The sequence below is a fragment of the Cinclus cinclus genome, chromosome 14 (assembly GCF_963662255.1).
Source record: "Cinclus cinclus chromosome 14, bCinCin1.1, whole genome shotgun sequence".
NCBI classification, from domain to species: Eukaryota; Metazoa; Chordata; class Aves; order Passeriformes; family Cinclidae; genus Cinclus; species Cinclus cinclus.
Window position 1 is genome coordinate 6,609,769 of NC_085059.1, and position 13,984 is coordinate 6,623,752.

Genomic DNA, 13,984 nt, shown 5'->3' on the forward strand with positions numbered 1-13,984 from the left:
AGACACAGCTATTTATTGTTAAAGCTTACAATATACAATTCAGTCTCAATGGAATACAACACGGGGCTAAAAAAATGGTGACATTTTTATTTGTCCTGGCTAGTTAGAACTGCAGCACTCTCCTGGCAACTCAGAATGAGGTGAGCAAAGCAATCTTCTCTCAATCTACTCACACACAGCACTATTTGCAACCCAGTGTTGTAGTGTCAAGCTCCTGGAATCATTATCTCTAAGTTGTCAGAAACTGGAACTCAACTGAGTAGTCTGTGTGTCTTTCAGGTTCTGAAGGTTATCTACACAGTAAAAAGGTGAGGAGAGAGAAGCAACCCTCCAGTCCACTAGAGAGGAGTCAGAACCCTTGACACTGAGATGAAGCTAATCATGCAAAACTTGGCTACTCTGAGAGGATTCCTTCAGCAAAAATTCACTTCTTGTGCTAATACAAAGAAAAACTGAGCACAATGGTGATAAAGACATTTCAGTATCATTAACACTCCTGAGAGCTGAGAACGACACTAAGTTCTGACAGAGGTTGAGAAGCATTGTAATTCCTGTAAGTGGAAATGCTGCATTGCAGCTGACTATACCGCAGCACAATCAGATTTTTTTTTTGTCCTCTTCCCAGGCAGGGGCCTTGTGTAACATGTGTGTTCACAAGGCTTTGCTTCATGTTCCTATTCCATTATAGACCTTAAAATGGGTTGAAAGGATATATAGCTCACCCACCTAACCACTACAACGTAAGAAAACCACACAAAACTGTTCCTCTGAGCCCCACCTGTTCGTTGCTCTAGGCCAGCAATCACACTTAGCACAGCTCTTGCCATCCTGTGGAACAAGATGAATCCCCTCCAGAGCTCAGCCTTCTGGCATTCACACTCTTTCAGTAGTTGTCTGACTCAATTTCAAATATGAATTGTACAACACATAAGTCACTGAAAGTTTTCACACATTTATTCAAAGCCTTAGAGGCATTTTGTATTTACCTTGTTTTTTAAAAAGGTTGCTGCGTACAATTTCCTTCATGGACTGCACTTTCTGCTTCTGTAGTTTCACTGGTGGAATGCAGGTGTAAAATTCATATAGTAGTTGGCTGCATGGAAAAGAAAAATGTCACAAATATCATACAGATGAATTCATCAGGTGTTAATAAAGACAGAAAGGTGTTTAACAGAGAGAAAGAGCAAAAGATCATTTATTTCTAAACAATTATCAAACACTTATCACTTTTTAAGACTTACTTTTATTTATACATCATGAATATTGACCAGAGACCAGTAACAAACATATCCAGGGACCCACACTGTCTTCATTAGTAGGAACTGGTGTAGCTTTGTGGACCTAAACTGATCTAAAAGAATTAATTGCTGACAACTAGGAAATGTTCAAGAGTGACTCACCTCAGTAACTTGGCATCAAAAACCATTTCAACATCGTGAAGAACTGATGGTATGTATTTCAAGGCAGCAACCTGCATTGACAAATCATGGTAATTCTGTATGCTTAGACATGCATGAACAGCACAGAGCACACCACTGAGACAGATACACACAAAACAAACTGATAAACTCAGACTTCTTTCTCCAGACTGAAATTTTACATCACGTGAATAAATTTCATCACGGAGTTGCATATGCTGAGGATATGCAGAGGAACTTAACTACCATAACTCCAAGCCCATCTGACTCTCTTTGGAATCAGTGAAAGGGCCCAGGCTTTGTAGATTATCTTCTTGACAGCCCCTAAAAGTGTCATTATAATGCAAATAAGTAAACCAAGCACTGATCTAGGCAGGACCTCAATCAATTCCATCCAGAAATGTGCCATGCAGGAGGCAGAAGTCAGGGTCACCCACCCACCCCAAAGCCACCATTTCTAGAATAGATGAAAAGGGGTGTCATGTCCCTAGCCAGCCATCTGCAGCCAAGCTGTGGGATGGTTTATCTCCTGCTATCAATTCCTGAGCTGTGTTTTGACAGCATAGTGGGTTAATAGCCTGACAAGGCTAAAAGGCAAGTTACTATTCTTACATGGACAAGGAAACTTCAGCAGGCAACTTCAGGCTCAAAATCACCACTCATACTTAAGGCTTATATGCATAAAAATTGAACTTGCAGTGCTTTTACTTCACTGTGCAGTTTTAGAGTATAAATTCCTACTACCATTTCCCTAAAAGCTAAATTACAGTGATGTGAAGTCTTCTATTACTGATCTATTTAATGGAAGCCTATCTAGGTTCAGTATTTCTCTTACCTATACGCAGCAAGATCCTTTTTAATAACTTAGCCTCTTTCTTGAGACTTGGGGGCTTAGAAAGAAGACAGTCAGAGCACAGCTTTCTTTGGCTCTTTTTTAGACCTTTTAAACACAATAAAGCTATAATTTTACTTGTATGAGCTTCCACTGCACTAGCCAATTAAAAACAAAAAACAAAAAACCGATTATTTCTTGATTGAAAAAGAGCTTAGTCCGCAGAATGAGTGAATACAGTGTTTCAAAGAGACTCAGTGCTGGCTTATGATACCTTCAGATAAAGTTATTCTCCTGTAGATCTCATCCCACACACATCTAGAAAGGTCAAAGGAGTGTTTAAAGGCTGTTGCAACTTCAACAAAGAGATTGTGTCTTCTACTGATCTTGGGAAATCCCCGGGCTATTTAAATCATCCATACAAACACCTGTGTTGGGCTGGAAACTGCCTCCACCTTTAATTCAGGCACGTGCTGCTCCTTGCTTTTCAAGCAGCAGAGACTGCTTAGTAGCATCTGAATTTCATTTTACAGCCATTCACAGGTACTGTGAAAGACGTTTGATGAAAGACAGAGCCGCCAGTGGCCACAAAATATTTCAAGCAGTACTCCACTGACAGCTGGACTATCGTGCTGACTTTCACATATCCCCTGTTCTACACTTGCACAGGAGGGAAGTGGGGAGGATAGAGCTGCAACCTCTCTGCAGATCCACAGTCCCAGCTGAAGTACAATCATAAGTATATGAGTATATCCCCTGCACTATTTTAGACTCCCAAGTTTCATTTGCAATAATTGCTTCAAATGATGCACTATGGACACAACTGAGCACTGCCCTTAATGAAGTCATAAAAATCCTCTAGTCAGCAGTACAAGATGTTCTGCGTTCTTCAAACCCTAAGAGATTAGTTTTTTAAGTGGGATGCAGATAAACCCACAGCACTGCAGAAAATGATTCCTTGCATATACAACGTACAGTTAAATTTATTTTAACCTTTACTCCTGACCAAGCTTATTTTTAGCCGCCCTCTTTTTGCAGTATTACATTATACATATTCATGAAATTCGAGTACCCATGAGATGAAAAGTACATTCGAAGAAATCACTGGTGCTCTGTTTCTTAATCTAATTTTACTTGCTATCAAGACAACTTTAAGAAGTTACTGTGCCACCCCCCTTTGTGCACCACAAGCAAAGCATCACTATCAGTACCTTTCTAGGCTTATCCTCTCATTAGAAAACTGTACAGAGATGCATAAAGTCCTTAGAATCTACTGCAGCAGTAGGGTGGGTCAAAATTGCATGGGGAAGAAGAAGAGAAAGGCAGCAGCTTCATATTCCATTCTTTTTCACAGATAATTTCTTGTTCCTATGTTTCAGTGACCTTGAGAACATGTCACCTAAGGTTTCTGAAAGCAAGCAGAGCACAGGGAGTTGAGCTTTCTCCAATCAGTGCCTGGGAGCGAGCTGGGGAGAGCTGACATTTGCAGCAGACAAGACCATCTGTAGGTCAAACGTGGTGTGTCAGCTGGGGACCAGAACAGCTGGAAAAGGAGCAGGGGCTTGGTTTGTAAATTAAGGTTGCGAGCACAAGCCGGTCAATGAAAGGGCACACTCACAGACTATGAGTCAGAAGTCAACAATAGGATGATCTAAAAAACATACAAACTGAAATTTAAAAATCATTCATTCCATTTTATTCCCCAGAAACAGAGGGTGATTTAAACAGACACAAAACACATCACTAAAAATGATGGGCTTTTTCCCTGAGTACTCAGACAAAGGATAGAAGGTACTGATACCTCCCCTATTCCTCCTCACCCTTGAGCCTCCCTTCACCAAACTGCAGCTTCTGGAAACTGATTTCCAGGTTTCCAGATTTCAAAGATTCCCCCAGAAGTACAGACTTCATGAAAAAAATCTCTCTAAAATCTACAAAAAATCACCAGCAATGGCTACAGAAGAGCAACTGATAAATGCAACAAAGCTGTAACATCATCCCTGCCAAAAGAAATTAAAGAAAGGTTTAAGTCTAATGCCTAGAAAACCCTACCACCGTAAAGAAAGTGTAAGTTCTGAACTAATTGTTTTAAATAATTACAGGAGCAATCTGTAAAACCTCATAAAAAGAGAAATCCTTCCCCTACAGCTGCACATTGATTCTTGTACTGATAAAATCAAACCACTCCAACCTCCACTTCAAGGATCAGCCTTACAAGGCACTCTGCAGCTCAAATGGTTGCTCTTAAACATCAGCGCAGTAGGGATATTGAAAATACCCCTAATTGTAGTTTAATTATTTCATGCAATGCTGTAGATGAGAAGCATTCTGTCTGTATCTTTAAACAAATGATAACTTGACCAACCCCAGAAGTTTGTTTTTTTTTTTTTAAAGGCTAATGTGGATTAATACATACATTTCCAGTTTGCCAACAATAAATTAACAATTCAGTCTCCAGATGTTCAAAGCTTATATGAACAGTACTACAAAACAGAACCAGGTATCTGCCCTTCCCAAAGCCCAGGCACCACAGTAAGTCAAAGCCTCAGTCCACTTCAGTCAGCTTTAGAGCAAGGACTGAAAAGAGATTTTCAACTTTTGTAAATGTATAAGCATTTAACAGATCAGGAAGCAAGATATCACTCAGCAGATAAAGTTAAATTGAAACAATAATGTGCTTCTGGAATAGATGAGGCTGTTCCATATAACACATAATTTTATAAAAAATCCTTTCCTGAGTGAATTAATTTTCAATGCAAGTCTGAGTGTGATTCTATCAGTAAAAACAACCAGGATATTACTACTGGCTAAAATACTGAGTTCCAAATTTAAAAAATATATAGCAGAGACCAAGAAACTCCAGGTTTCAAAATAATTCTTTAAATCATCTACAGTTGAACCCAATAGGCATGTGGACAACCAAGGATGAAAGAAAAGTTAAAAATTCACATTCAAAGGCTCTGCAAACTAGTTCAAGTTTCAATATCCAAAGACACCCAATTACTTTAACTTTTTTCAGGGCTCCTAAAATTTTCTTCTCTGATATCTTCAGACCACAATCTACTTGAACACATTCAATTGATCCTACCAATCTGTGTTCCACTTAGCAATGATAATTCCAAGTGTGACAGATTTAAGTCAGTTTTAATATTCTGATTATTCCTGTATTTTTCCAACAGACTTTCTGAACTTCCCTCTCTGGCTACACAAACTGTAACATCTATGGAGTCCCGAGTGTCTGTGGGATCACTGAATAACCACCTGTCCCTTACCCTGCAAAGTTAATTTGTACTACTACAACATCCATCATTGTCATCTCAAATTCCCCAAGGGAAATCAGTGTCGGATTTAGGCAGAGGAGGATTTATGAATTTCTTTCTACTACTTTCTCCTTCCTCCCAGCAGAAATTATCTCCATTTTCTGGCTTGCATCCACCTACCAGAGCAGTAGTCTCAAGTATCAGCACTGAAGTCTCCTCCAAACAGGCACAGAAATACTGTCCCTTGAGAAAGCTGTGGCTGCCCATGGAATTCATTATGAAGTGGGAGGGAGTGTTAATTTTATATTCTTTGCCCCCCATTAAACTTATTTCTAGCAGCCAGCACTAAGCTACAGCTGGGCACTGCTCATTCCATGCCTCTCCTATCAGAATTTTATAACATTATTACAGTAGTTTTTATTTACTGTATGTAAAGCAATCTCTTTGTAGGCTTTTCTCAGAGACACAGCTGAATGAGTCATGAGTATTTGGAACAAGAGCAAAGTTATGATATAAACCAGTATTTCACATCTGCCATAAAGGTTCCTGCTAAAAAGAAAACTTTCAGTACCTTGTGCAGATTTTGAGACCCAAAAGCCCACCAGTGCTTCAGGGTTATTAATGAATAGGATCCATTTTGCACAGCTGATGGCACTCATTAGAAATCAAAAACTTTGATTTTCAATCTGGTATTGATCCAAGCATAACTATTTAGTAAGTAGTCTGTTTATGAAACACATTAATGTGCTCTTTAAAATCAGCAGAGATTTCTTTCCTTTAGTCTTTTTCAGAGATGCTCAGCTCTGTTTTCAAAGTTCTGCTGTTTCTGTTCATGTTTTCTGAACAGGTACAACATTAGGAACTGGCATTAAACATGGAAATCTGGAAATGAGGGTAGGCACAGTGACATTCCTCAGTTCCATGCAATGTCATGGTGCCACTGGCACAACAACCTGTTCTGAAACCCTCCCAGCAGCCTTTCAGAGGCACCACTGCCCCTTGCACATCCAGCAACTGTTAAGGAAGAAAAAGTTATCTATGAGCCTTTCTTGTCACTCTCAAGAAGAAACTGCCCTGCTCATCAGAGGGAACACAGATGGGCAATCCCACACAGCCCTTTTGAGATCAGGAAGGGCAGAATGCAGTGATGGGACATGTTCCCCCCAAAGAGCACCAAATCCCAACTCTTTCAGTATTTCTTTAAAGATGCATTTTTTCCTTCAGAAGTTTCTCCTGCTTCTGATGCAGTATGTATGCAAATGTATAAACTATTCCCAGGAAGGCCTCTACAGAATTAACAAGGAAGAGAGTATCTGATTGATTTTTATATGCATTTAGAATATTACTGTAACCATGGTATTATACAATTAACTTGATATTTAATTTCTCAGCTCTTTTGCAGTTGCACATAAAACACTCCTTGCAAATTGTCAGCTGATACAAACCTCAAGATCAACAACCTGAGGTTTTATTCAACACAGGCTTTTTCACAGGCTTCCATGTCTAATCTAAGTCATACCAAGAGGAATCAAAACACAGAACCAGAGGAGAATTCAAGCCCAGTACATACAATGAGTTTTTGATAAAGAATGCATGAAGCATCAATATGGCAGCTGTCTAATAAATCTTCTACATTTTACAGGAAATCTTGATTGTTTTTTATCTTAATACAGAACTGCAAATTATTTGATATTAATGATTTTAGTAGCTCCTTATTTTCTAGTTTTCTTTAAATCATTTCATTCTGAAGTGTTAGAATAACTAGATTGACATGAATGGCAAACCCTGATCCTATTTTCAGTTTAAACAATGTAACTCCCAAAGACTGAGACAATAAAATTTATTTTCCCAACTAAGATTGTGGAGTCCCTGCTTAGCATTTTCTGTAGAAACTCAAGAATCAAACATTCAGGTTTCACTGGAGGCTTCATGTCATTAGATTGTTTGAAACATTCCAACATCAGTGTCTGGGTTCTTTCCTTGACTATATTCATAGAATTTCTGTAAGTATCTTGTCCTGACCTTTTCAAACTAGGCTCCAAATTTATCAGACAACCTGCTCTTCCAATAGAGAGAAATTACAAAAGAGACATACTGGATACATTTCCTGAGTGTCTTTTCCTCAATTTAAAAAGAACCAAACCAAAAAGGCCATGTATAAAAACCATATAGAAAACCAAATCCAGCTGGTTTCCAAGCATATACCAACCTGCAACAAAATGGCAGTTTTATGCTGGCTTTTCATCAGGTTGTTGATGGATTCAAAGAGTCTCCTCATTGATTCTTCAAATTCTGTTTGTTCTTTGCCTTCATATAATCTGTTGAGAGGTGCATTAGGTTATCCTTTCAGAATCAGAAAGTTTCATCCTCCCAAATGCAACAGATTTAACACTAAATATATATTTCAGAAGTTGATCCAATATTACGTACATAGATATTTCCCCCATGGGTTATAACTGCTGTTCACTGTATCGTGTAGGGATTCTTCAGTTTGAACACTGCAATAACAACTTTCAATTGTTTTAAAAGCCTCTAAAGCATGATACCTCCCAGACTGGAGCTTATATAAATCATTTTACTTTCAAAGTAACTTATATGCCAAAAAAAAAAAAAAAAGTTTTATTTTTCTCCCCACTACAACTGAGCTACTCTAGGATATTTTTCACAAATTATGACAATTTCTGTCTTCTGCTGCTGTTGCCACTTTTTCCAAGAGCTATTTTTACTGGCCCCATTAACCAGTCTTCCTTTTGAAAAAAGTCTCTATTTGACACTTGAAAGTTTAAAAGTGCATTTAAATTGAGCTCACTCCATTATTTCTCCATTCCCTGTCTTAAAGTTTGAATCCCTCAGATTATCTCTCCTGTATTGTTCATACTGGCTCTTAGCACTAAACACTGCCTACACAAACAGTATAAACACTGGTTACATGAGAAATTAGTTATGTGAAACAGCTGTCAAAAGTTAAAGAAAAACAAGCTAAGAAAAAAGCCAAGATAACAAGAGAATCTTGAAATGTGAATAGAATATTGTGAGCTAAGTGTTGCCTCTTCTGCTCCATCAGAAGAGAAAAATCTATTTTCAAAGTTATGTATTGCAGTGTCATTTGCTTTTCTTTTCAATTTGAAATGTAAGATTGCCTACAATAACAATAATAATAATTGTCCAATGAATTTAGAGTTTCATACCTCTAGTTAACTAGGAGTAGATATGTGTAGATAATCACCTGAATATGCAACACATTGCAATAACTTACTTTATGACAGATTGTCCAATGAACACTTTTAGCAGCAAGATAACACAAGGGATTAAAATGAGGACTAAAGTTCTCCCTGAAACAAGCCCCTTCTGCTTTCTGACCTTCATTCAGAGAAGAAATTTTCCATAATCCTCTCCACAATGCTTCCTTCCCCAAAATTCTAATATACCCTTCTGCCATGACACCTATGATAAAAATATAAGATAAAGTTGTATTCTGTTCTCCTGAGCACTATCTCCTTCCTTGTACAGCTTTATACCTTGTTTACCTGTGTCCATCTCTATTGAAATAGTAAGTTCCTAGAGACAATAATATTTCTAAGTACTCTCCATAGCAGCAAATTCCTCCTGAATCTACTACTTTGCCAAAACATCATAATTCAGCAAGTAAATTTAATTTTAAAAAAGCATAAATCTACATGGATTTTTTTTTTTGATGGACAGAGTAATATCAGAGAAAAACTGTATTAGAGCTCCCGCTGAGCACAAGACAGCTAGAACAGAACACCTTCCTGTTCTGGTGGATGCCAGCCACAAACACAACACTCACCCTCCCTACAGGTCTGAGTCTGTCACTGCCTGACCTCTGCCCCTGCAGTCCTTCAGCCACAGAGCAAAGGGAAATCAGGACAAGCTCCAGGGGGAAACTAGCTCAGGAAAAATGGAGAAAGGTGAAGCAGAGGAAATGGATCTGTGGTATATGGGAAGAGTACAGTTACCAGTGGGTAATTTCTCTCCTTCCACTTTTCATTTCCTTCGTTCTCCCCTCCTCCTTTTATCCTAAACCTGAATACCTCTTGTAAATACTACAATTCTGTTTGCCTGAGCTACAGACACCCAGTCCATGGAGTCTTCCCTGCAAATTCCTTTCAGAGGAGGCCCCAAACTCTAAGTTCAGTGTGGTCATGGTTACTGAAATGACACTGCCCTGTGCACAGTCTCAAGGGCTGAACACGGAGTTCTCAAGGACAAGTCTCCAGCCTCCAGCCATCTGTTGAGACGTTTGGCCATCCACTGGTCTTAGGCCAAGGCACCTGACACAAAGAATAATCACCCTTTGAAACCTGCTGCTATTACTAAATTCATCTCTGGAACTTACACTGAGAATCAAAAATATTTTTTGAATACTCCCTCTACAAAATATATCTCAGCAATATCTGTATATGAGAGCAGTTGCCAGTTTTTATGTTTTATTTTTAATAATAATAATAATAATAATAATAATAATAATAATAATAATCTCTGTTCTAGAATCAACTTTCTCTACTTCCCAGGTCTCCTTCTATGTCTAATATTAGACAGCTAATTAAATTGCAATATCTGAGTACTTACTGGGAAAATAATGTCCTTGATCTAACAATGAACTTGAAAACATATTCCAGTGCTTTCAGAGTTCTGAGGATAGGCTCACATTGCTCCCCTCGGCTGGAAGTATCCAAGTATGTCTTCAGAACACTCATTAATTTCCTGGAGTTTAAAAAACATTTTTTAAAATAATTTTCATTATTATTTTTTAATTACATGTTTAGCTTTGTTGGCAACTCTAAATATATGTTCATGCTTAGTCAAGCACAAACAAGAAAACAGACTGTGTGCATTTCTGGGTTTATGTTGCACAAATTCTGTGAGGATAAACAAATGAGGAACAAATTCTTAGCTGCACAAGCGAGACAGAAATCTGAAATCCCAAAAGAACAGCATGACTTTACACAGTCCTGGAAGCACCTTTAGAGAAGTTCATAACACACATTCACAAAGTAACACAAAATAATCCTTCTGCCTACTTCCATTGAGCAGTGATTAAACACCACTGCATGCTCTAAGTAACAGCATGTAAATACTACAATATTCCAGTACACATAATATCTGCTTAAATTATTTCTTTTATTTAAACACTTTCTTACTCTGCATCCAAAAGCAACTTTTTGCTAAAGACATAGCTGGCTACTAAAGAGCAGAAGTTAATCTAAAACTAAGTCCCTTAATTTGTAGTTATAGAATCATCTTAAGTGATCAAAGCAATACTAATGATGCAATATTGATGCTAATGTAGCTATAAGAACTAAGATAAGGGTGGTTGGGGTTTTCTTCCTACGTCTCTACAGAAATGGAGACCTACTGTCCCCTGCCCTAAACAAATAAATCCCACAACCAAATCTCTGTAACTAATACACATCCCCAGCCTAACTCATATTTCAGAACCAAAATGCTGTGCTTCCAGCCTCTCAGCCCCCTGGCCATTACATCCATTGTGTGTTTCCATTTCCTCCTTTTTACAGTGTCTCTGAGTTGGAACAATATTTATCTGACTTCTATGTAGGCATAGTGCAAGCTAAGGCCTCTCAGAGCCCTCTAAAAGCCAGGAGAAAGGATGACCCAACAGGAACTGAATGAATAGGTAACAATTTGGCCAACCAGCTCTATCATAACATGGTTACAACATTTTTGGGACACAGTATTTCCTTCCTAGTTAGGAGTTAGGCCACACACGCTTGTTTATTTCATAAATGATTCTGGAACAAGAGTAAATCTTCCACAATGTTCATTGAATCAATAATGCCAAGAAAACAAATGATGTGGGGAACAATCATAAACATTATTATTTTGCTTCTACAACACTGATTAGATCATCAGAAACTCCCAGCCAGGTAAATCTTAGAAATATTTTATGCAAATAATGCTGTCCTGAGAGGTTCTGTACCCTTCCTTTTCTTCTTTCACAGTACCATAAAGCGTTAAATTATATGTGCTTCTTACTTATGGAGTGAGAGAGGATTGAAGAAGAGCACACAGTTTGTGCTTGAGCTTTCTGAGCCCACTAATGCTCACTTCAACTTTACTGAGGTGTGAGAAAGGGCTGATTTCACCTTTCAACTCTAAGCAACTCATGGTCCAGTGCATGATTTTTGTGACATTTTGTGTTGAGTTAGGACTGATGCAAATTCAGCACAGGCACTAGAAGATATCCCCAACTGTTCCAAACCTTCAGCTCAGGTCGTCCTTGTACTATTCATATTCCAAATTAAAGTTCTGCTTCAATCTGCCACTCCATTAAACTGCCAGAATGAGACATCAGGTAGATTAAAAACCTACATCTTTCCTGTCAGAGCATATCCCAGAGATCAGCACTAGCTGAAGATGTTACCTTCCTTCGTATTTCAGTCATTTTATCCTACCATCATCTGCAAAAGCCTATTCTAGGCTTTCCAAAGTAGGATTCCAGGATTAAATTTGGTGTATAACATGTCTGCACAGTTTTTACTCTCTTCTATGAGTCCATGTGTTCCCATCTGGGCGTCATGTGGAAGGTCCAAAGTGTTGAAAACAAATAAATAAATAAAAAATTCACTACAAGTCCATCCATTGGTGTGACCATGTAACAAACACTAAACTCCATTTCACAGCAGGACACATAACAAATGCCAAAATTCCAGTTCACTGCACTGAACCTCTCCTGACACAACATCAAACTAAAATGCATATGAAGACTTGACAGCTCCCAAATAATTCTTTTCCCTTTGAATTTGCTTGATGTGAAAAAATGTGGAAACCCATGTAGATGGGTTAAAGAGAGCCTTGAGTCCCCACTTGAGGCATTTCAGCTTAAGGCCAGGGATACTAATGGAGGGGCTTTACAACAAAGCATCTTTTGAAAAATTTGACAGGATACAGGTGAAGTGCTCAGATACAGCAAAATCCAGGTGACAGAAAACAAATGCCAAAGCATCATTTAACTCCAAATCATTTGCTATGGGTTCATTAATTCAACTTATAATCAAATGTGTCTCAGAGGCAGATAAGCAAACAGCAGCATCAAAACAACAGCCACCATAAATTACATCAGAAAAGTCACAAGCAGGATTTACTTCCTTTACATGATGGTGGAGGTTCAGGAAAAAAGAGAAAGAAGAGAAAACAAACTTACTTGTATGCCAAGGTTGCACTAAAGTGCTGTTGGATGTATGCCTCCAAAACTGTGTTGAAGTGCTGAAACTTACGGTCTGCAATGAGCCCTATGATATAGATCTAAACAGACATGGACACAATTAGCCAGAGTCACACTGCAAGCTTAAATATTAACTTTCTAAAAATATTTCTGGTAATTTATTATTTAAGCTTTTCAAGAAATTTGATTTTCAGTCAATTAGTAATATTCTTCAGTTCTGTAGAGAGTTTGAGACTAATTCTCTGAACTGAGAAACTTGATAGTTCATTCAAAATTCGCAGGTTTGTAACTTTGACAAATAAATTCATTGGTGCAGATTCTTACCAGTGCATCAAAGACAAGGATGTCATACTCATTACTGTGGGAATGTTCCATCATGATGTTAAACAGGGCATCCAAGGTATCCTGGAGAAACTACAGAACATGAAAAAACAAACTGATAACCAATTCAACTTGAAAACCTCACAAGAAAATTTTCTGATTGTAGACTTGGTTTCCCTCAAGTTAGAGTTTTACTACCTTTACTGAAGCATCACTTGAATTGAGAAAATATTTCCAAGGGTTTAGGCTCTAGTTGCTTTAATTTTAAGAACCTACATCCTCAGACACATGAGCAGTCAATAATACATGCTTAGCTCAAAGCTTATGGAGAAAATAAAAATATCATATAAATGACAAAACTTGCTAAAACTATGTTCCTTAGTGACACAGATTACTGGTTGCTATTTTCACATAAACATGTTGATTAAAAAGACTTTTCCAGCTTCTGTGGGTTGATTCAAATTCTGCTCTAAATCAAAGAAAAGTACCTCAGTGACTTGGGACACAAATCTCTTTGATTAAAAAAATCCACTCCTCCTTCCTCTTCTCTTCTTTTTTTATTTAATTCTCATTTCTTCTCTCCAGAGACATCTAATATTTATGTTTAAAGACACAAAGGTAATAGTATCTGCCATTTTCCAAAATCCTAGCAATTTTTATTCGTACACTCATTAAGTTAAGAAAGTGCTTTGTTGGGTACATAAGCAACATACGTAATCTTGGATTTAATATCAACATGTAAATTTATATTAAGAACTGCAAAGAAAGCAGTAGGAATTGTTTGTGATACTTCAGACAGACAAAGGGAAAGAGATGAATAGAGATTGTGGAAAATATGTTATCATTACTATCTTCATCTCCCAGGAATAATCTTGGAAATCCCCCAGTCCAGCAATAGCCAATACCAGAGATACCTGACATTAAAAAGCAGAAGGAAAGCTGGCCAGGA

At 37.9% G+C, this 13,984-nt stretch overlaps 1 protein-coding gene across 1 annotated transcript in view; it reads right to left on the reverse strand.

Annotated features, from left to right (window-relative positions):
- Positions 1-13,984, reverse strand: part of DOCK2 (dedicator of cytokinesis 2) — a 157,473-nt gene that overhangs the window by 115,487 nt on the left and 28,002 nt on the right. The window contains exons 20-25 of the mRNA XM_062502407.1: positions 13,039-13,128; positions 12,694-12,794; positions 10,101-10,235; positions 7,720-7,828; positions 1,401-1,471; positions 987-1,093 (exon numbers count right to left, since the gene is read on the reverse strand). Of these exons, the coding sequence (XP_062358391.1) occupies positions 987-1,093; positions 1,401-1,471; positions 7,720-7,828; positions 10,101-10,235; positions 12,694-12,794; positions 13,039-13,128 (613 nt within the window). The remainder of the gene's footprint in view (positions 1-986; positions 1,094-1,400; positions 1,472-7,719; positions 7,829-10,100; positions 10,236-12,693; positions 12,795-13,038; positions 13,129-13,984) is intronic.